General features: G+C 42.8%; 1 protein-coding gene across 3 annotated transcripts in view; it reads right to left on the bottom strand.

Moving 5' to 3' along the window:
- SHC3 (SHC adaptor protein 3) overlaps positions 1-24,037 on the bottom strand; it is a 171,658-nt gene that overhangs the window by 12,513 nt on the left and 135,108 nt on the right. For all 3 annotated transcript variants that reach the window (XM_030807514.1, XM_030807546.1, XM_003281557.4), the window contains exons 10-11: positions 23,648-23,806; positions 19,164-19,459 (exon numbers count right to left, since the gene is read on the bottom strand). In XM_030807514.1, coding sequence (XP_030663374.1) covers positions 19,164-19,459; positions 23,648-23,806 — 455 coding nt within the window. The remainder of the gene's footprint in view (positions 1-19,163; positions 19,460-23,647; positions 23,807-24,037) is intronic.

Here is a 24,037-nt window from a genome sequence, read left to right as displayed (position 1 = left end):
GCCATAAAAAAGGATGAGTTCATGTCCTTTGCAGGGACATGGATGAAGCTGGAAACCATCATTCTCAGCAAACTAATACAGGAACAGAAAACCAAACACCAAATGTCCTCACTCATAAGTGGGAGTTGAACAATGAGAACACATGGACACAGGGAGGGGAACATCACACATCAGGGCCTGTCAGGGGCTGGGGGGCTAGGGATAGCATTAGGAGAAATACCTAATGTAGATGACAGGTTGATGGGCGCAGCAAACCACCATGGCACGTGTATACCTATGTAACAAACCTGCATGTTCTGCACAGGTATCCCAGAACTTAAACTGTAATTTAAAAAAAGGTATTAAAAAAAAAAACTCTGGATAAAGTAGTTTTTTTTTTCTTTTTTTAAAGAAAATCCTCTTGATAAAGTAGGAGCGGAAATTTCTCAACTTGATAAAGAATATCTATGGGCCAGGCATGGTGGTTCATACCTGTAATCCCAGCACTTTGGGAGGCCAAGGCAGGCTGATCATTGGAGGTCAGAGTTTAAGATCAGCCTGGCCAGCACAGTGTAACCCCATCAATACCAAAAAAATTTCAAAAATTAGCTGGATGTCGTGGTGGGTACCTGTAATCCCAGCTACTCAGGAGGCTGAGGCAGGAAAATTGCTTGAACCTGGGAGATGGAGGCTGCAGTGAACTGAGATCATGCCACTGAACTCCAGCCTGGGCGACAGAGCAAGACTCTGTCTCAGGAAAAAAAAAAAAAGAATATCTACAAAAAAACCCTACAGCTAACATCATATCTGATACTGAGGAACTCAAAGATCAAGAACAAGACAAGGATATTCCCTCTCACCACTCCTTTTCGATATTGTACTGGAAGTCCTAATATTCCAAAGAAAACCTATAGAATTTCTTTTTTGATTTCATTTTTGTAAACCATTATTGCTAAAAATATGTTGTCATTTTTAGGTAGAAATTTCCAAGGTTTCACAGCAGCTTAATTAAAATATGCCTCTTCTCTAGGCTGGGGAAGAAGTGCACACTTGACTCTGTGTGGCCTGTGGTCAGAAGGCATCATCTACAGTGTCCAAAAGTAAGACAGTAAGATAGAAAAGAAAAAAAAAGGTATACTGATTGAGAAGGATGAAATGAAACTGCCTTTGTTCACAGACAGCATGATTGTCTAGAAGAAAATCTGAAAGAATCAAAAAAAAATTCTGAACTAATTGTGATTATAGTAAGGTTGCAGGATATAAGGTAAATATACAAAAGTCAATCACTTTCCTATATATCAGCAATGAACATGTGGAATTTAAAATTTAAAATGCAATACCATTTACATTGGCACCCCTGAAAATGAAATAGGTATAAATCTAACAAAATACCTATGAGATCTATATGAGGAAAGCTACAAAACTCCGATAAAAGAAATCAAAGAAGAACTAAATAAACGAAGAGATATTTCATATTTATGGATAGGAATACTCAATATTGTCAAGATGTCAGTTCTTTACAATATTTATTAAATAATATAAAATAAAGTCTATTTAGAAACAAAAATAATAAATGAATATTCAGCTTGAGAGCACTGGGTGGGACTCAGTTTTCAGGGAGAGAAGCTGGAGGAGGTGAGGTTTTACAAAGAAACAAAAGCAACATCTCCTACTCCTAAAACAAGGGCACTTTGGAGCCTCTGGACTGGTTCACAATACGGAATTTCTTCTTTGATTTGATTTTTGTAGACCATTACTGTTAAAAATGTGTATTGTTCTTAGGTAGAGATCCCCAAGGTTTCACAGCAGCTTAATTAAAATATGCTTCTTCCCTAGACTAGGGCAGAAATGCACACTTGGCTCTGTGTGGCCTGTGGTCAGCAGGTATCACCCCAAGTGCCCAAAAGTAAAGAGAGTAGGGGTCACGTTAAGGGGTGAAAGATGGAGAGGTGACGGGGGGTTGGAAGGTGGAAGATAGGAAGGATGGGGGTGAGAGGTAAGGGTGGAGGGTGAGAAGCAGCAGGGCAGGGAGGTGGGGTGCCAGTTGTGGGGCAGGCTCCTTTGTGCCACATTGTGGGTGTGGGGGCCTCTGTGGTCTATGGACAACAGCAGGTCTGACTTGTCATATTCATCCTTCCCTCTGGGCCTCCTTCAGGTCCCCAGGTGGTTGGTGGGAAGGTGAGGGCTCCTCCTCTGGCTGTGATGTATTTCCAAGTCAAAGCAGGACAAAACAGGGACAGTTTCTAGTGCCAGGATCTAGGGGGACACTAAACTATCACCAGCAACAGAATGAGACAGATAAATCATCCTTACAGAAGCCCTTGCAGGGGCTGGCACAAAACCACCCTCATGTGCAGTAGGAGATGCAGGCCCAGGAGGAGAGCAAAGTGGGCAGGCCAACCTCAGTATGTGGGTGTTGTGAGTGGAATGTACAGGCATAGGGGAGAGGACACAGGTGAGTCCCCCTCACCGACTCTCCACGTCTCCTCCATCAGCAGTGACTAAGCTGGGCACAAATGTCTGTTTGCAGGGTTGTCTGTCTCGGTGGAGCTCTGCCACTGGGTGTGGTACCTTGGTGATCCTCCAAAGTGCCCAGTAGCGGAAGGATGCAGGGGAGAGCCTCCTGCCCTATGGTGGCACACATGGGCCTCATGAAGACACTCAGGGCTTGGGGAGGTGCCCAGGGGAGCGGTAGGGATCTGCTGAGCTGCAGCCCCAGTTTGACCTCACAGGGACATTTCGCACTGAGCTTTAGTGCCCACACAGGAGATGCCCGCCAGTTGCACCAGCTTTCTGGAACACTAATATTCTAGCAGAATCAGGTTTGAAACTTTTTTTCCAACTGTATGGAAAGTACACTCATGTTAGTATTGACTATCACTGCCAATTCTACCTTAAAAATTATTTTTCAGGAGCTCTGCAGCTGGATAGAGGGGTAGTCTCCTTCTGCCTCAGGGAAAAGCCCAGGCTACCTTGGGAACTGTGCCATCTCCATGAGACCTCCAGGACAGCATTTGATGAGTCACTGCTCAAGAAACCACAAAGAAGTCTTCACTCAGCTGCCAGAGTAGGGAGGCCAACACTACCGCACTCAATGTCCCCACAGCCATGACCTCAGTGACCAAAGACAACACCAGATCTGCTCACAGAGTGGAAGGCCTATGCCCAGGTCATCTCTGGGAAAGCACAGCTGTCCCACAAAACTAACCTGAAACCTGTGTAAAAACCCACAAACCAGAAGCAAAGCAGGCAGAGAGAAGGAAGTACCGCAGGAAAGTGAGCAGTGGCTCTCCCTGAACCCTGCCTGGATGCCGGGGCTCACCTGCCTTGGGCCATCCCAGGTGAGGCTCCTCTGTCCTGCACCAGGTGGAAACTGAGTGCTTCCAGCACCCCTTGGGGCCAGTAGAACACAGTGCTAGGAATTTGAACCTTGAGAGCTGGAGGGCTCCTTCCACATTGCCTGGTGTTGCCCTCTAAGACATTTCTTTCTTAGCCATGGAACAACTCTGTCTCACACAGCCCTACCTGGATACCCAGGATATATGACTCGGGAATAAAATGGGAGAAGGCCAGCCCTGGAGCACTCTCAGGACTCTGCCTGCCCCTGGCGGCTTCCAGAGCAAGACTATGGGGTGGTCTTTCCTACTCAGAACTTCCACGGGATGGGTAAGTCACACGACTTGCCCGAGCCAGAGGTGACTGAATGGGCTGCGTAATTTCCATATTTCCTTTGTAGCGAACAAAGGCACAGTGTCAATGAGAGAAGTCAGCTGGTCCTCCAGCAAACAGAACGGAGGCCTCAGTTTATTTTGCTGAGCAGGGAACTCCGCCCTACCCCACACCCCAGCAGGGCTGGACCATGATCTTAGCCAAGACCCAGGGAACATGAAGAGCCTCGGGCATTATTTAAACAGTTTGACGGTCCCCTTGGGGCTCCAGGGGCCTAGAAAGAGATTCAAGGACACTTCAGTGCAGGAAGGGAGGGTTGGGGGAGGTGGGAACCTACCACAGTGGGGAAAGCTCAGACCTCCCACTTCCTTCTCCGAAGCCTGCTCCACCAGTCTGGCCACCGTCACCTGTGGCTTTGGGGCAGGATAGGTAGTCAAGGAAGTTTTCGGGATGTGGCAACCATGGGACGTACAGTCAACACAATAAGCCTCAGCATTCACACTGCAGTCCAGCTAATTCAAGCACAGCTATCTTCAGTAGGGAATTTCCCCCTCTAGAGAGCATGCACACTTTAATTTTACTTGTCCTCAGACTGACCCTTTGCTCATTATAATAGCAAAAAAAACCCACAACTCTGGGTGGAGATTTAAGATGCTAATGAGACGTGACTTATGAACAAGCATGTACAGCTACTGCGCATGTGCACCCAGAGGACCACCCAGAACATGCTTATAGCAACACCTCCTTATGAATAATCACGAAAGCCTCCCATAAAGGGAGTCTCCCCTAGTGCTCATCTTTGCTGTCTCATCCTTACCCCGAAGCCTGCCCTGAATTCTCTCTCTCAGGGTGTACTGTCTATTCTGCACCTAACTTTCAAAATGTTCTTTCTCCTTTGTAATAAATTGCACTATTTTGCATCTCCCTTGCTGTGTGTCTCTTGCTTAAATTCTTCTAAATCAAGAAGACAAGAACTGAGGTCTCACAACAATTATAAACAGCTTGGAAGGTTTTTCCAGGCATGTGATGGGTTTGAGTGAGTCAGCCACTCCTGGCCTTGCCTTCTTTGGAAGGGAGGGCAGGCGCAGCCTTCCTCTATGAGAAGTGAACACTCAGGGAGAGAGGTCAGCCTGGGGCCTCAGGCCCACCCTGATCTTAGCATGAGAGCTGATTACCCTTCAGGAGTCAGGAGCCCACAATAAAATCTGAGGCCAGTTTGATAAGCCTTATCAACAAGGTCTCTTTGAGTTGCTTACAATATTTTTAATCATCTGAGAAAGTCTAAGAGTAGAAGAAAATCAGATCCCACAGATCAAAGCTGCCAGCAGCTCAGTGGGAAGGAATCAAGCTCCATGCATTCAGAAAGGCTGGGTTTATTTAGGCCCAAGGATGCTTGGGAGCCTGAGAAGCAACTCAAAAGTGTGGGAAATTAAAATCATTAAGAAATATGCAGCGTATTCTGATTTCCCAAATCTGCCATTGAGGCCATAACCAATCTTACTGTTTCTCTTCTCTGCCACAATCTCCAGAAAACCGCTTGGCTTGCGGGAGGTGGAACTTCTTCTTGGCTACTTCTTTTACCGTCTATTCTTACCTACTTTCCAGAAATTCAGTAGAAATTAATTTTTCAAATTTTATTCATCCAAGCATCTAGATGATCCACTTCTGTGTTTAACTGGCCATAGACAGCAGAATAGAATCAGAAGGTATGACCACGTAGAGGAAAAACCACTGGTCAAGATATCACAAGTCATCAGTTCAAATCCTATTTCTACTGCTAATGTGCTGTGTTTGCCTGACAAGTTACCTAACATACTCTTCCTCATTTTTAAAAGGATATGTTGCCTAGACCTGTGGTTCCCAACTCTAGCCCCTGAAGGGCTTGTGAAAGTTCAGACTACTGCCTCATCTCCATCCCACACCCCCAGGCCCCATTCCAAGTTCCTGCCTCAGCAGATCTGGGATGGGAGCTGAGGATCTCATTTCTAAGCAAGCTCTCTGATGCTGAAGCGGCTAGATTAACAGCTGGCCTAGAACAGCAGCTCCAGCTGTGGGTGTGATTCGTAAGTTACCTGTAATGCAACAATGCCTTACCAATTCACTCAGCCCCCTCTCATTGTCCAATCAGAAACACACAGCCCCTCTCAGGATGCTCCCCTGATGTGTAAAGGGCATGGTCATCCCAAGCCACTACCCTTGAAGCCCTTTCTCTCCTGGGTGCACAAGCAGCATCCTGTGCATCTTATTTATTTATGGATTTGTTTATTTTTATTTATTTATTTAGGAACAGGGTCTCACTCTGTCACCCAGGCTGGAGTGCAATGGTATGATCATAGTTCACTACAGCCTCAAACTCTGGGCTCAAGCCATCCTCCTGCCTCAGCCTCTTGAGTAGCTGGGACTACAGGTGCACTCCACCACTCCCTGTGTGCCTTATTAAGTACTGCCTGTCCTGTGCAGTGACAAGTGAGGAGAAGACAGTTTTGAGCACCTGCCACAACTTGGCCTGGCACCTGCTAATGACATGCCTTATAGCAAGTTACTGACCTCTCTGTAAAATGGCTATCACGAGTCCTGCTTCACAGGACCGTTTTCAGAATGAAAGGACTAATACAAGTGAAGTAGTTAGTACAGTGCGTGGCATCAAGGACATGATGGGGAACGTTTGCTATTCCTATTTTCTTAACCATGCTGCACAGTTTAACCTTACACTGGAGGTGATGGCATCCCAGAAGGATTTTGAGCAGGAAATTGACATCAGCAGAGCCTCCTGCAGGGTGGGCTGGGGCTGTCACTGGGAGCCCAGGTGGGTCAGGAGGAAAAGGCAGCTTACAGGGATATTTAGGGGACTTTGTTCAGCATCTGAATGCAGAGTATGAGAAGAGAGGTGTGGTGTGACGGGGAACCCAGGAGGGGCAGCTGGGGCTGAGGAGGTGGGGACAACACCCTCCACTGCAGACGCCATGGGCTTCAATTGCCTGGGAAACGAGTAAGTGGAGTTGCCCTGTGGGCAGTTAGAAATACTGGTTAAAATTTTTCCATTAATGACGACACTCCATCAATGACAAAATGATTACATCTGCCCCTTCTAAAGGGTCACACTCGTAGAAGAGGCAAAGCCGTCAGATGGGGACATCTCGTGATTAAAATATGAGTTACCCTGGAACAGGTCACACACACACACACACACACACACACACACACACACACACAGGGGCTGACCTTTGCCCACTTTCTCACTTCTGCTGGATCCACTGAGGGACCCCACCCCACCTCCAGGCTTGTAGGCTCATGCCTGGATCCAGCCTAACCCAGGTGTGATGTAGACCTGTCCCAGACACAGACATGCTGCCCAAGCCTCTCCTACATTTGAAATTAAGATGTGGTCCAGGTCCATCCCAAACCTGAAGGCTGAGCCACGGAGCTGGGCCCACATCAGCCCCCAGGCCTGCAATGTGTAAACTAAAAATAAAATTTGAAGCCCCCCAACCATCAGAATGAACCCATCCTCTCAGCCAAGGCCATTCCAAAGTCAACCTGAAAAACTAGGTCAGGCCATGATGGGAAGTGGGGGTCAGACATGTCTCATTATATCTTCCTCCCTTTGGAATTCAGGCACAACTGACCAGCAGTAACATTTAAACAGAGACCTTAAGACTTCTGTAGCAATAAGACACCCAATTCCAGCCTGACTCTAGCATAGCATCACATGACAGATAGCAGGCCCTGAAAGAGATTAAAGTATTTTACCCTAAAATATATGTCTGGCAATATGCCTTTGGCATATTTTGAAATGGCCCTGCAAAGCTGTCTCTTGTGGGGAAAATCTGTATTCTGTAGAGAATCCCTTTCCCTTTCCAGGTCTTTTCCTTTATCCAGGAGAGAATTAACTAAAAGTCTGGTACCTTTTTAAGTCTGATGAGAAACATCAGCTGGGCACAGTGGCTCACGCCTGTAATCCCAGCACTTTGGGATGCCAAGGCAGGCAGACCACCTGAGGTCAGGAAATCAAGACCAGCCTGGCCAACATGGTGAAACCCCATCTCTACTAAAAATATACACACACACACACAATTAGCTGGGCGTGGTGGTGCATGTCTGTAATCCAGCTGCTCAGGAGGCTGAGGCAGGAGAATCGCTTGAACCCAGGAGGTGGAGGTTGCAGTGAGCTGAGATTGAGCCACTGCACTCCAGCCTGGGGGACAAGAGCGAAACTACATCTCAAAAAAAAAAAAAAAAAAAAAAAAGAAAAAGAAAGAAAAAGAAACATCTACAGTCTTTTCTCTCTGAAGCCTGCTACCTGGAAGTTTCATCTGCATGATAAAACCTTGGTCTCCACAACCCCTTATCTTAACCCGGACAATCCCTTCTAATGATTCCAGGTCTTTAGATAAACTCTTTCAACCAATTGCCAATCAGAAAATCTTTGAATCCACCTACAACCTGGAAGCCCCCTACTTCACATTGTCCTGCCTTTCTGGACCAAACCAATGTACATCTTACATGTATGGATTAATATCTTATGTATAAAATCAAGCTGTAGCTTGACCACCCTGGGCACATGTTCTCAGGATCTCCTGGGGCTGTGTCACTGGCATGTCCTTAACTTTGGCTAAATAAACTTCTGAAATGATTGAGATTTGTCTCAGATATTTTTTGGTTTACAAATGCCAAGAGCCCAGCTTGGAACCATGTCCGCCCAGGGCTTACATGCCCACAAGCAACCCCTTTGCCCAGGCGAGCACTCACTTTCCACCTGAGGAGTGAGCCTGACCTTGAATACCTGCACACCTGGGCCCTTGGACAAGTCCTCTCTTCCCTGCTCCTGTGGTTTTCTGGACCAGCCTTGTCCAGGGAAAGGAGGGGACTCCTGGTCTTCCCTGGCCCTATTGCTTCTGGATCTCACTTACTTTTCTAGTTCTGAGTAACTAAGAAGTCCCTCGTCACCTCCAAGGTTGTCCAAGAGTCAGCAAAGTCTGTTCTTGACAATAGAAATGAAAAAATGGTAGAGAACTGACCGTGATGACCAAACAGGAAATGTGTAGGAAATTGTTCCCAGTCAGGATTTCTTCAGAGCCTGGTCAGAGAAGAGCAGAGAAGCTGTGGACACAGCTCTGAGTTCCCCTGGGGCTAGACTCATTTTCCTGGTCATTTGTGTATTTACACAGAAAAGAGAGGAAACTTCCTTACCAGTTATTAAGTGAGCATGCTAAAATTTACCCATGTGTTTTCATTTCTTTAATTTTGCTTGATTTTGAGGTTTTTGACAGTAGACAACTAGTGATGGGTGAAATGCTGATTTTTTTTTTTTTTTTTTTTTTGAGACGGAGTCTCGCTGTTGCCCAGGCTGGAGTGCAGTGGCACGATTTCGGCTCACTGCAGGCTCTGCCCCCCGTGTTCACGCCATTCTCCTGCCTCAGCCTCCCGAGTAGCTGGGACTACAGGCACCCGCCACCTCGCCCGGCTAATTTTTTGTATTTTTAGTAGAAACGGGGTTTCACCGTGTTAGCCAGGATGGTCTCGATCCCCTGACCTCGAGATCCGCCCGCCTCAGCGTCCCAAAGTGCTGGGATTACAGGCATGAGCCACCGCGCCTGGCCGAAATGCTGATTTTTTATAGCAGTTAGGATGAGTACAGGAATTGCCCTATCCCATCTTCCCCGAACCCAGAAAAAGAACAGTGCAGGAATTAACAACTTCTAAAAACAAAAGAGAAGGAGGCAGTGATCTCAACACATTACGGACTAACAGAAAAGATGGAAGTATGTTGAAGGATAAAAGAGAGTGAGCAGGAGGGCAGCCTAGAATGCATGGCAGGGGGGTCTTGCAGTGGAGGACCCTTGCAACAGTGGGAGGGAGGACAGCCAGGCTGCAGAAAGACCACTCCTCAGTAACTGAGCCTGCAGCTCCCGCTGCTCCCAACTCCTTACAGCCAAACTAGCATTTTGCCTTTAGGGAAGAAATCTAGGGAACATTTATCCAAAGAAATTAAACATGCTGCCTGGGGAGAATTAAGGTAGTAGGAGAAGGATGGTGACCCTAAGTAAAGAACTCTTGGGAGGCACCCAGGCTAAAAGTCCAAGCTCCCTCCCATTCTCAACCTAAAGTCTAACCTTCAGATGACAAAACCATGCCCACACATGTCATTCCCTCTATCCTCTGCCCACATCACCTCCACACACACAATTCACATGTAATCTCAGTCAGTCTTCTGATACTGGGGACAGACTAGAGGGAAAGAGAGCTATATGTATCACAGCAGAAGAGAACAACCCCAGGAAACTCCATCCAGCCTCTTGTTCTGAAATCTCATGGTGTAAGAATGCCAGACATCTTAAAAACACCGGCACCATGAAGAGAAAGATCATGATGAGCAAACCAACACCTGCCTCAGAAGATAATTTGGAAAACAGAAAAAAAAGTTAAACAACTTATATTAATATAGATTGATACAGATTTTATCTAGATATATATCTAATCTAGATATAGATATATATATTACACATTTTGTGTGTATATATATGCTATATATAGATCTAGATTATCTCTATATATAGATATCTATAGAGATAATCTAGATATAGATCTAGATTATATCCATATTATACACACATAAGTTTGTATGATAGTCAAGAAAAGCTCCTAGAACATAGAACATAATTTCAAAGAACTGGAAACTTTTTGGAAAGACAAGAGACAGGGTCAATCCAGAAGGTCTACTCCCTCAACCAGGAGTTCTGAGATGAAAAAATATAGAAGGCAGGAAATTATCAAAAATATTATATAAGAAAATTGTTCTGATTTAAAGGAAAACACAAGTCTTCAGAATGAAAGGGCTCATCAAGTTCCTAGAACAATGAATAGAAAAAGACACACATGTAGATTCATGCCTATGTCATTACAGAACATAAAGATAAAAGAAAAAATTAAAAATTTATAGAAAAAAATAACCATAAGGGATGAAGAATCACACCAGTCATACTACAACTAACCATACTTTTAATCAAAAGTGACTGAAAAACATATTTTCAGACATGCAAGGATGAGAAAATTTAGGCTCATGAACCTCTTCCGAGAAAGGCACTTAAGGAAGCAGTCCAGTAAAAAGTGAGTGAAAGCCAAGAAAGAGGAAGATATAGGATACAAGTCCAAGAGTCCAATGAAAATATGTCCCTGGGATGATGAGTTTGCTCTGGAAATTTATTAGTTCACCTTAGAAGAGGAAGTCTATCTGTCCATGTGTCCTAAGTAATAGATGGAATGTGCAAGGCACTGGTTAAGGGTAAAGACATTGTGAGGAAAACATAGCTGTCTTCTCTCAAGAATAGGGCAATTAGAAACTTCAAGATAAACTGATTTTAAAAGCATCTGTATAAAAAAGTACATATGTAATGTAATGTTATACCTAACATATAGAACTATAATATACATATTACATAAAAACAAAAAGTCAAATGGCAGCTATAAATCATACTACATCATAAATAACATTAAATATGAATGAATTAAAAATGCTATCAAAAGGCAGAGATTTTCAGAGTGGCTAAAATAAAACAAACGGATTGAAAATAAAGGAGAGAAAAGAATGTGTCTCATATATAGCAACCATGAGAAAGCTGGAGTACATATACTAATATCAGATAAAATAGATTTTAAAACAAAAGAAGCAAAAAATGTTACTAGAGATAAAGGGGGACATTTCACATTAATAAAAGGTATATCCATCAGGGAGATACAAAAGTTATACACACATATGCACTTAATAACAGAACACCAAAATACATAAAGCAAAATTAATAGGAATAAAGGGAGAATAGACAATTCAACAATAATAGAGATTTCAATACCTCACTTTTAATAATGAATAGAACAACTAGACAAAAGACCAACAAGGAAACAGAAGACGTGAGTACCACCACAAACCAACTAGACCTAATAGATATCTATAAAGAACTCCACCCAACGACATTCTTTATACATGCTAACCAATTAGATACTTAGGTAAAATGGACAAATTCCTAGAAAGACACAAAATATCAACACTGACTCATGAAGAAATAGATAATCTGAATAGACCTATAACAAGTGAAGATAATTCATAATTTAAAAAACTTACTAGAGATAAAGAGGGACATTTCATACTAATAAAGGGTCACTCCATAAGGAAGATACAACAGTTATAAACACATATACACCTAATAACAGACCATCAAATTTTTCTAATTGTCTCAAGGATGTTCTTTTTATTACCTGTTTTTTGGAATCAGAACCCAAATAGATGTAGTCTGCATTTGCATTTCATTATTTCTCTTAACACTCTTCTATTCTATTTATATTTTCCTTCCATTTTTCCTTCATATCAGTGATTTGTTTGAAAAACAAGATACTTGTCTGTGGAATATCCCACCTTATGATTTGGCTATTGCTTCCTTATGGCATTGTATAACTTGTTCCTCTGTCCCCTGTAATTTGTTTTCTTTTTTTCTTGAGACAGAGTCACCTGTCACCCAGCCTGGAGAGCAGTTGTATGATCATAGCTCCCTACAGCCTTGAACTCTGCCTCAGCCTCTCAAGTAGCTGGGATTACAGGTGCATACCACCATGCCCAGCTAATTTTTTATTTTAGAGATGGGGTCTCACTATATTGCCCAGGCTGGTCTTGAACTCCCTGCCTCAAGTGATCATCCCACCTCAGCCTCCCAAAATGCTAGGATTTCAGATGTGAGCCACCACACCTGACCTGTATTTTTCTAGAAACTGGCAGATACAGAGATTCTTTTTACACAGCTTCATTGAGATATAATCTAGACACCACATTCATTTAAGGTGTACAATTCAATGGGTTTCAGTATATTCGCAGATACATTCATTATCACCACTGTCAATCTTAGAACATTTTCATCACCATAAAAAGAAATGCCATACCTTTCAGCTATCACCTCCCTGTCCTCCTATCCCTTTCTCTCACCCAGCCCTTAGGAATCACTCATCTATTTTCTGTCTCTGTAGATTTTTCCATCTTGAACTTTACTATGAATAGAATAATATGTGGTCTTTTGTCACTAGCTTCTTTCACTTAGCATAATGTTTTCAAGGTTCATCCAAGTTGTGGCATGTATCAATACTTCATTCTTTTTATAGCTGAATTATGCTCTACTGCGTGGATATACCACATTTTACTTTCTTATTTATCTGTTGATGACACTTGAATTGTTTCTACCTTTTGGCTATTATGAATAATGCTACTATAACTATGTGTGCACAAGTTTTTGCGTGGGAATGGGGTGAGGGTGGAAATGGTTTGGGGGAGATCAGTGTTTTTCTTTAAAAGCCTTCTGTTATGTCTCCTTTGTTTATATTTTTCAGTGTTACATTGATAAAAATGTAAAAGGTATGTTGCTGAGACAGGCTCTTGGATCAAATGCTCCATGTTTCTCAGCATTTCTCAGCTTCCTTGGAGTGAGGCTGGGACTTATGGACTAGAGGGAGTTAATGTGAGTCCCCTCCACAGCACAGCCATTGAGAGCCTATGAGTTTCCTCCAGCCTCTCTTCTCCTTCGAGCTCCCATGTTGAGAAGGTAAGCCCAGGAGATGGACAAGAGTTCATCTGGATCCCGAGTCACCCAAGGACCTGCGGGAACTGGAGAGCCACAAAACACACAAGTGACTTGGCATGCAGGGGACTGAGCTCTGCTGGGTTAAGCCACTGAGAATCCAGATTTTATTTGTTATTGCAGAACAGCCTAGACTGACTGATACAAAGGGAATTTAAAAATAACAACAGAGCATTATAAAGTGAGGATTAGGGAACATTTAAAAGCTACTCTCAAAAACTAGTGAATGTGGGGGTGTTGGATTGTCATCAATGTTTTGTGATTTTATGAACAAAATTGCCAGCATGTGCTCTTAAATGTGCAATGACCAGACACCATGTGAATCACGCCCACAGGAAACCCACCCACCGGCAGTAGCAACGCATTCAAATGCAAGCACAGTGCCCACCTCACTTATCTGGTCCTTCAAGACCAAAGAGATGAATCAATGATAAATGACTCAGGGAATAATTTTAGACATAAGAGGGTTGACTAAATAATTCTGAAGATGTTGAAAAGTGTTCCAGACTCCATCTCTGAGGCTTCTCTTAGAGACCCAGCTACTGGCACTTTCCAGATACTATTTTAGAGTCAATATTCTTGATACCTTATGAACAGGGCTCAGAAGATGCCCCAGGCAGCTTCTCACCACGTTTCCAGTGATCTCAGTGAATGGTGGGAAGGCACAAAGGTTAGTATACTCTGGAGTAAATTTAGATGCAGAACTGTTTTGCATCCTTATTTCTCTGAGTAATCTGTTCTCTGCCAAGTTTCCCCCTTTATAGTCAGGGACCAACCAATTACCATGAAAATCAGATGAATAAATATTGAAGAGAATGTGTTCATTGCCTATTTTGGTGTCCCCACAGCAAGAATGCAATGTTACATTTTTAATTAAGTCTTTCATTTCCATTTTCTTTTTCAGCTAAAGCTGTCCTCCATAGGATCAATTTAACTAAAAAATTAAATCCAACAAAAAAGCCCCCCCAAAGAACAGTCATTAGTAGGTATGACTTGACAAATTTTCTCAACAGTACTACAAGTTTCTCCTCCAAAATTAAAATTGTATGGTAAACACAGCTTTGGGCATTGGCTTGCTTGGATACCTGGTTTAATCATATTTCCACAAATTCATACCCTCTTTATCTGCTACATTATGATACTGATTTTTAATGTATAATAAATATGTTATTAGTACACAGCTCTTTTTTAAGTCATTCTTTGATCTATACAGACTAAGTGAACAAATTCAATAATCTTTTTTCTATAAGATGACATATTTAACTAGATTTTAGCTTTTTGTTTTTTTAAATATCTAAAATTTTGAACTGAAATATTTATATTCCCATAGAATTGCTTGGGTATCTTCTCCCCTATTTTCTTTTAGATAACCACAACTGTTAGTGTATGCAAACGGGAAGAAGTAGGAGCTGATTCTAAAAATTTCGTTTCTGATTCTACATCTGCTAGTAGCATGTGACCCTCCGCATCCCATCACCTCCACAGGCTCTCAACTCTTAACCTGTAAAAGACCAGGCCAATCTTTGTGTTTGTTCATCAAATGCTTGTTGAACACTGCTATGTGCCAGGCACCACTCTACACATTGGGCACTATGGCACTAAACAAGTTTGCTACCCTCATAGGGAATACAGTCTAGTAGAAGAAACTAGCCACATAATGAAGAAATTAACAAAGAAACAAATGTTTGTTTGTGGTAAATTCTTTAAGGTAAAAACAAAGCAGAATGCAGAAACAGGGGGTATAGAGGGGATCCTATTTGGGATAAAAAGGTTAGGGAAGGCTTCTCTGAAAAGACTTCTCTGATGTGTAGGAAGCCTAGCTCATCTTAAGAGGTGAGTGAAATGGCAAAATCTTGATACCAAAACCAGATGAGCATATACAAGCAAAGGCAGCAAAGACAAGACAGGTTTTACTTACAAACAGAGATTCAACAAAATCCTAAATAAAACATTTGGTGACCAAATCCAATAATGTATTTCACAAGAACTATGGCAAGGTGAAGTAGAGTTTATGACAGGATTACAACATCAGAAAAATCTAGCTGTGTAATTCTCCATATTAACAATTTAAAAAACAATTATTATCTCAAAAGGTGCTGAAGAAGTAGTTGATAAAGTTCAACACCTATATATAATCAAAGTAATTAAATAATATGTGTAAGTTCCATGACAGCAGAGATTTTCTTTTTAAACAGATTCCTAGACATATTCCAGCTGCCAAAACACAATGTCTGGACATACTAGGCATTCAGTACATATTTGTTGAATGAATGAATAAATGGATGAATGAAATTTTTTAGGACAATCATCCAAAAGATAATCTCCCCAAAGCCTACTGCAATCATTCCTTTTCAGGTTTGGGGTGGATAAGGACACTCTCCCCTGGTCAGCCTCTGTAGGCGCCCCTAGTCAGAGCAATGGGGTGAAATATCATGTAAGGGTGAGCCCTAGAGGGCAGGAGGTGAAACTGTCCAGGTCTGCAATGGCAGGACCAATGTTCCTATAAAACTACTGGAAGAAGCAAAGTGTCCAGGCACAAGATCACACCACATTCTTCTCTCTCTGGCAAAAATCGTTGAGAAAAAGAAACTCAAAATAACATGCCACTTACAACAGGAACTAAATCTAGACACTGTAGGAAATAATCTAACAAAGGAGACAGAAGAATTTGTGGGAAAAATTTTAAAACTCTACCAAAAGACACCTTAAAAACTAAGTTACTGGAGACTTATGCCATGTTCATGGTTGTACTGATCCAATACAGAAAAATTGTTGGGAAAAAGCTGCATGTTGGGAGGGAAACTGAGGAAGGGCTTGCATAATGTCCTTGGGGATGTGTCTAGACTTGCTGGCTCCTTGCTTCTAGCCCTCCTAGGCTCCTAGATCGATTGTATTCCCATTATCTCAAGTAGCAGAACATGTTCCATATAAATGCTAAACCATCACAGCTGTAAATCATGTGCTTAATGCAACGTATCCTTTTTGACCTCCACATTCTCACCACCTGTTTCTCTGTTGGATTACCAATAAATAGCGTGGGCTCCCAGAGCTCCGGGCCTTTGCAGCCTCCAAGATTGCGATGGCCCTCTGGTGTCCCACCTTTCTCTCTCAAACTGTCTTTTTCTCAATCCTTTGACTCTGCCAGACTTTTTCACCCCCACGACCTGGTGTTGGGTCTGATCTCCCCAACAAAAATGTCTGTTCTTCCTCAAATTAATCTATATACATTCAATGCAAGCCCTATTGAAATCCTAGCACGTATTGTTGGTGACTTGAAAAACTGATTCTAAAATCAGTATAAAGAAGAATATATATCTGAAGCTTGGTAAAACAGTTTAGAAAAAGGAGAATCAAGAGGAAGGACTCACACCACCAGATGTTAGGAGAGTTCCAAAGCCATAAGGATGGAAACAGCATGGTACTTATACAAGGACTAAACAGTCAGATCAGTAGAATAGAATCCAGCATCCAGAAACAGACTATGATGCAAGGAACATTAGTATATTTTAGAAGGAACATCAGGACAGCAGAGAAGAGATGAATGATTTAGTAAATGGTGACAGAAAAACTGGCTTACTATCTGGAGATTTAAAAACATGCTGAGCCTCGGCCAGGCATGGTGGCTCACACCTGTAATCCCAGCACTGTGAGAGGCTAAGGCAGGTGGATCACCTGAGGTTAGGAGTTCAAGACCAGACTGGACAATATGGAGAAAACCTGTCTCTACTAAAAATACAAAAACAAACAAGCAAACAAACAAACAAAAATATGTGTGTGTGTGTGTGTGTGTGTGTGTGTGTGTGTGTATGTATTGGGTCTCTATCTCATTTCATATTCAAAAGTACCTTCAGTTGGAATTAAAGCCTACATGTGAAAGATAAAACTATAAAGCTAACAAAAGAAAATATATATTCAAATCCAGCATATTTGTGATTTGTGGAGGAGAAAAACTTTAAAAGTCAAAACCATCAAGCACAAAGGGGAAAACTGATGGATTCGGATGCATCCCATGAAAGACTTCTATTTGATGAAGAGTATGACAGACAAAATTATCAGATAGATGAAAAAAGCAAGAGAATACAAATTCTGTTGCTGAAAACCTCAACAAGAAAGCCCAATCAGAAAGTCAAAAGAAAAACATGGAGAAAGATAAGAACATAAAATTTACAGGAAGAATCTGCTAATTTACTAATGAAGTGCAACCAAAGAATTACAAATCAAACAATGAGATATTCCTTTTCTCCTTACTCCCACAAACTAGCAAACCTAGAGACTCCCTCAAGGAAGAGCAAGGATGTTGCTGGTGTGCGCCTTAGTAGCTCAGCCATTCTGAAAGCAAATGCAAGCCCTAGTGAAATTCAATGTATGTGTACCCTGTGACCAAAATGCCACTCTTGGCTCCTGTCCCAGAGATACCGTCTCCGGGTACAGAGAAAAACATGCATGAGAGTTTGTAGCAGCTTAGTCATCCTTCTCAAGAGAGCTCAGTCAGTGACACGTGGACTGCATACGTGATGGGCCCCAGGCAGCCCACCACAGTAATGATCTGATAAACAGAAACCACCAAGGACAGATCTCAGCAACATATATGGTGGTGGAAAAGGAAGAAACAAAATGACATTTGTGGAACAATAACATGTTTGTGAACTTCTTTTTTCTTTTTTTTGAAACGGAGTCTTTCTCCATCACCCAGGCTGGAGTGGAGTAGTTGCGATCACAGTTCAGGGCAGCCTTGACCTACTGGGCTCAAGTAATCCTCCCACCTCTGCCTCCTGAGTAGCTGGGACTACAGGCAGTCGCCACCACGCCTGGCTAATTTGCAAATTTCTAAAAGGCACAAACACAAAGTATGTTTTCTCAGAAGTACATATATGTAAAAAAAAAAAAAAAAAAGAAGGTGGATTGGAAGGACATACGTTACATTCAAGAGGAAGTGGCTGTCTCCGCGGAAGGGAAAGAGGAACTAGCTACTGGCTGGAAGTGGGAAATGGCTGCTTCCGCAGAGACAGAAAGAGGAACTGTTCAGAGTGCCAGGAGCTGGGGTGTTCAGGCAACTGAGTCTTGGCACCTGAGGTAATAAACTGTCTTGGGTAACACTCCCACCCCCGACACTTGCAGTTTAATTGTGTTCCAGTCCAACTGAAGACAAAGGCCTCATCCCTCCCTGTCAATCAGAAAATGCAATGTTCTTAACTCCTATTAAATAACTCTACCCTGCTTTGTTGTTTTCACTGGATAAAAGGTTTTAAACAATCCTGGAATTTCACTCTATGGTTAGGTTGATTTAACTGCATTTATTAAACTTAGCAATTCTTGGACTATGCCCCAGGTAAAGATGAATGTCTTTCTTGATGGGAAGATGAAAAATTCAGCCAAACCTATGGGATTATTCAGATACAGCTGTAGTGCCAGGGGTGGCCAACATCACTAGGAGTTACTTCTCTAAATGGGAAAACAAGTGACTTAGCAATGGGGGTTTCATTTACTGATCATCACATTTTACAGCCTTAGAACAAAATCCTCAGTGATTCAACTTTTCTAGATAAGCATTCAAGATAAATATTAAAAGCCTAGGAGCCTGTACTTCCTTGTCTACTAGAAATGTGTTTGTAAGGAAAATGCTCTCAGTTTCTGTATTTATGTACTTTAAAGGACATAAAAGTCAAGGCTTTCAGCCTAGGCCATAATTCTAAAAGTTTTAAAACTTGTGTGGGGCCCTGACCACTGGCTCCTGGCTCTGGCCTGATGACAGGAGTTGTCTGTCCCTGGGTTCCCCTGGAGGACTCGGTAGGCACTTGTGGATAGAGGTGGGAATGTGGAGGGCATTTGACAAAGTGGAGACTGTTTAAGGCAGGTCTGCGCCCATTAGCAGGTCCGGCCCCACCCCCACTGGGTGCTCACCGTGCCTTCCGGGTCCACAAGCAGCAGGTGCTTGGCCTGGCCATTGTGCATGCCCGTAAGGACAAAGGAGCCCGGGTTGGTGGTGCTCTTCCTGACCAGGAAGTCTCCGTCTTTCTCCAGCAGCCCTTCTGCCTCCTTCCTGCTCATCTCTCCTTGGTACCAAGTCTCGGCTTGCAGTTCCTCCAGCATCTTGGCATCCGGGGCTCTGGGTGACACAGGGCTGATGCACTCCACGGAGGCTGCCTTGCTTAACACGGGCCCCAAGGGCTGGTTCTTGAGAGCATCTTCAAAAGGTTCTGTCATCAACAATATTGACCAGCAACAAGTCAATCCCAAGAAGAGCAAATGATTAAAAAAAAAATACAGTGAGAGAGATGGAAATGCAAGGGCAACTCCTCCAGAAGGGGAAAACAAAAACCAATGGAGAAAACTAACTGGCTGGTAATATAACAACAGCCATCATAACAAGCATTGAAAAGCACAGCCCAAATTTTGGCATGACTTTCTGATGAGTCTGCTTTCCCAAGACAGCTGGGAGTTGTGCTGTGTGCCAAGGAGTCAAGCACACCCTTTGTCTAGCTAGTTGGAATGACTTCATTTTTGCATGCTGCAAGAGGCCATGAATATCACATGCCATGTACTTTCTCTGGAACTTCAGCCAGCCTCTTTAACAAATTCTGAACAAAAATCTGCCAATACCAAACGGAAAGACAAGCTACAAAGCTTTGCTTTTATGCAAAACCTGAGCCCAATCCACCAAAGGTTTATTTCAAAATCTTTGCATCAGGCAAATTTTTAAAAGAGAAAGCTGATGGGTGTTGGGTTCCTCTTGTGTGAATGGCCCCAGGCTAGGAGCTCCACCTCCCCTTAACCTTCACTTGTTTCCCTGTGGAACAAGGCTCTCACATGAGTGCCTGAGACCATATGTGGTTTCATCCCCTTCAGAGCACACTTCTCAGTGCAAGGCATGTATGAATGGTGAGACTGCTGCTCTAACAATAAATACCAGCAGCAAAAGAAGTAGCCAGGCATGTCTAACTAAATACTGACGTTTGATTTTCACATAAGGTAGTGTGTATGAAAGGACTCTGAAAAATGCACAGTGCTATGCAAGTGGAAGGTAGTGCAATGATTATTTCAGACTACACTGTCTACCCATAAGCATATACATACATACAACATAAGCAACACAAGAACAGGAATGGTTCTTTCCTGAGCATAACTACACCCTCAGAGCCCAGCATTGCTACTGGGACACAGTTCATTCAGTATAGTCAACAAATGCTCTAAAATAAGCCAAACTTGTTCTATGTTAGTACAGCGTGGGCAGAAGTGAGGTGAGTAAATGAAACTAAAATTAGCTCTTTTTGATGCTTATTAATCTTTGACAGATTTGGAGATAAAAATAAGTTAGAACCATTGGCAAGAATTATGTCTGTGGATGTTCTTTTTCATCTGACTTTTTTCCTGATTACCTGGAATTGTCATTTGTGTTATACTGTTTCTACACCATTACCACCTTTGCTATCATCTACATCATCAACATCGTCAGCATCATCCCCACCATTGCCAGCATCCCCACATTCACTTTTATTGGCACCACCACCACCATCAGCATCACCGCCATCATCACCATCATCATCACCATTATCACCATCTTACCAGCATAACCACCATCATCACCATCATTGTCACCACCATCACTGTCACTACCAGCAAGAGCAGCAGCAGCAATAGTATCACCACCATCAACACCATCATCACTATCCCCTCACCATTATCACCACCACCATTACCATCAGCATCATCAGGATCATCAACATTATCACCATCATCCCCATTGTCATCATCATCACCATCATTGTCACCAGCATAACCATCATCATCACCATCACTGTCACCAGCAGCAACAGGAGCAGTAGTAACAGCAGCAGCAGCAGCATCACCACCATCAGCATCAGCATCATCAGCACTATCACCATCACTATCGCCACCACCACCACCACCATCGTCATCACCACCATCATCACCATCATTATCACCATCACCACCACCACCTTTGCCACCAGCACCATCATCAGCATCATCACCACCACCATCACCATCACCATCATCACCACCACCAGCATCATCAGCAGCAGCATCACCACCACCATCACCATCATCATCACCATCAACACCACCACCATCAGCAGCATCATCACCATCATCATCATCACCACCACCATAGCAGCATTATTACCACCACCACCATCAACATCACCATCATCATCATCACTGTCACCACCACCACCACCACCACTATCATCATCAGCAGCAGCAGCATCATCACGATCACCACCATCATCACCATCACCATCAGCACCATCATCACTATCACTACCATCACCATCTTTCTACCACCATCGTCATCATCATCACCATCAGCACCATCATCACCTCACCATTATCACCATCACCATCAGCACCATCATCACTATCACTACCATCACCATCTTTGTACCACCATCATCATCATCATCACCATCAGCACCATCACCACCTCACCATTATCACCATCACCATCAGCACCATCATCACTATCACTACCATCACCATCTTTGTACCACCATCGTCATCATCATCACCATCAGCACCATCACCACCTCACCATTATCACCATCACCATCAGCACCATCGTCACTATTATTACCATCACCATCATTATGACCACCACCACCACCATCAAAATTACCATCAGCAGCAGCACCATCATCACCACCATCATCACATCAGCACCACTATTATTTAGATCTACACAGAGTGCTGGCTTTATTTAGTTCCATGCTTTTCAATAGGCACCAGCCTTTCTAAGGCTTTTTTTACATTCTGTTTCCCCTCCTTAGGTTTTGAGAGCAGAAGGAGAAATTAACTGATGGGAAAAGGGTAGCTCTGGTTCTCATTTTTTCATCCCAAACACCAGCCAATCTAACTTTCCTTAGGGTCTGGGGCAAGGAGTCATTGGTAAATTGACTATATTAAACAGTAAAAATGGTCTAACCAAACATGGAACTATTACACTGCAGTTTGGAGGTACTATAACAACTCCAGAAAAAGCCTGGAGAGCCACCACTGTGCTTTGCATCTTGAAAAAGTGGCTTCACATTTCTCAAGCTGTTTTCACATTTTTAAAAATAAAGGCACTGGCGGGACTGAATTAGGTGATCTAGCATTGAAGGTGGCTTCAAGCATTGAGATTCTACAGTTCTTGCTTAGATTATTGTTGTAAGTCAAATGGGGGTCCAGTGTGTCTGGGAAGTCAAATTTGCTGGGGAGAAACAGTGTTGTTGTCATGAGGCTGCCTAATTATAAAGGCACTTAACTCTGTCCTCACTCATACAAAATACCACAAATCACAGGTTGGACCAGCAAGGCTGCCTTTCACAAAAGATAGTTAGTTAACTTCTAGGATTCTTCGTTTCCTCCTCTGTGAAATAAAGATAACAGTAGTTATCATAATATCTACCTGTAAAAATTTAAAAATAGGTGTTTAGCACATGGTAGAAAATCATTCAGAACTAGTCTCCATTCCCTCCCTCTTCAGCCTATAAAATTCTCAAGGAATATGAAAAGCAAATTTTAGGATATAAAGCTCTTGTGAGCTTGTGATGCTCTTTCAAAATTCTTTAACAAAAATTTTCACTTTCATTAATCAGTTCATGAATGATTTAATTTCCTCAGTCTATATGACAAACAGAAAGTCTGTGGTACACATCCCACTATGTTGCTATCTGCAATAGATTGCTATTACTCTCCTTATCCTGTTTAGTTTTCATCACTGAGGAGCATTTACCACTACCTGGTAATAGATACCTCCACGAGGTAGAGACTTTGCTGGTTTTGTTTTCCTGTATATCTCCATCAAGTAGAATAGTATTTGACAAATGGTAAGTGTTCAGTAAATATTTGGAGGGAGGTAAGAGGTGAGCAAGAGAGAAAAAATGAGAGGAAAAAATGAGAGCACAAGTGGGAGGAGAGGAGAAAGAGAGAGAAAACCCTCATAAGAGAGAGGTGTGTTGCAATTTCTTGCCTATATGTTAAATGTTGGTCTGCTTCATAGACCTAGAGCTCTGTGGAAACACGGGCCATGCCATTTCATCTTTGCATCCTTAGCAACTAATACAGTAGCTGGCACATAATAGCCAATTACTATGTGAATGAATAAATAAACATTTGTGTATGTATATTGTCTCAATATATTTGCAGATCTTCAAGAGGAACGTCAATTCCAAAAAGGGGGAAATTGCTCTGTCTCTTGACTACAGAGAGGGCTATAATCCTAAAGCCTTAAACAAACCCAATCATCACCCAGCAAAGTACAGCTAATCATCACCATTAATCAAAACCCTGCTATCAGAAAATTCAGTAATTACACAGATTTCAAATAAAAGGCAGGATAAAAAGCAACCTCAAAAGAAGAAAACCAGAGACAAACAGAAACCCACTCATGTCAAAGAGGTCTTTCCTTGGGCTGCTCTCGGCACTGCTGACCGCAGCCGGCCAGGTCTGTGGTGGGATCTGCTGAGTGTTGATGTAGGTGGGTGCTTCTCCCGTGGGGGCCACGTGCAGTTTCCCTTCTGGCATGCTGTAGATGTCCAAGGACCCTGCAACAAGAAAGTGAGCCCCTTTTCTTTTATGATGGTGACACTATTCAAGCCACCAGCCTTTCACAGAGAAGCTCTTCTGCCTGCAAATGGGAAAACTCCTCCTTTGGATTCCTATCGGTGATATTCTCCTCTTCTGAGCTTGTCACCACACACTGCTGTGACCTGGCTAGGATGTTTTCCAGTCCTTCATATCAACATGGGGTCTGCCAGCCAATGTCAGGGTGGACA

The sequence above is a fragment of the Nomascus leucogenys genome, chromosome 1a (genome assembly GCF_006542625.1).
Source record: "Nomascus leucogenys isolate Asia chromosome 1a, Asia_NLE_v1, whole genome shotgun sequence".
NCBI lineage: Eukaryota > Metazoa > Chordata > Mammalia > Primates > Hylobatidae > Nomascus > Nomascus leucogenys.
Note: the sequence above shows the minus strand (reverse complement) of the source record. Positions and strands in the feature narration are given on the sequence as shown.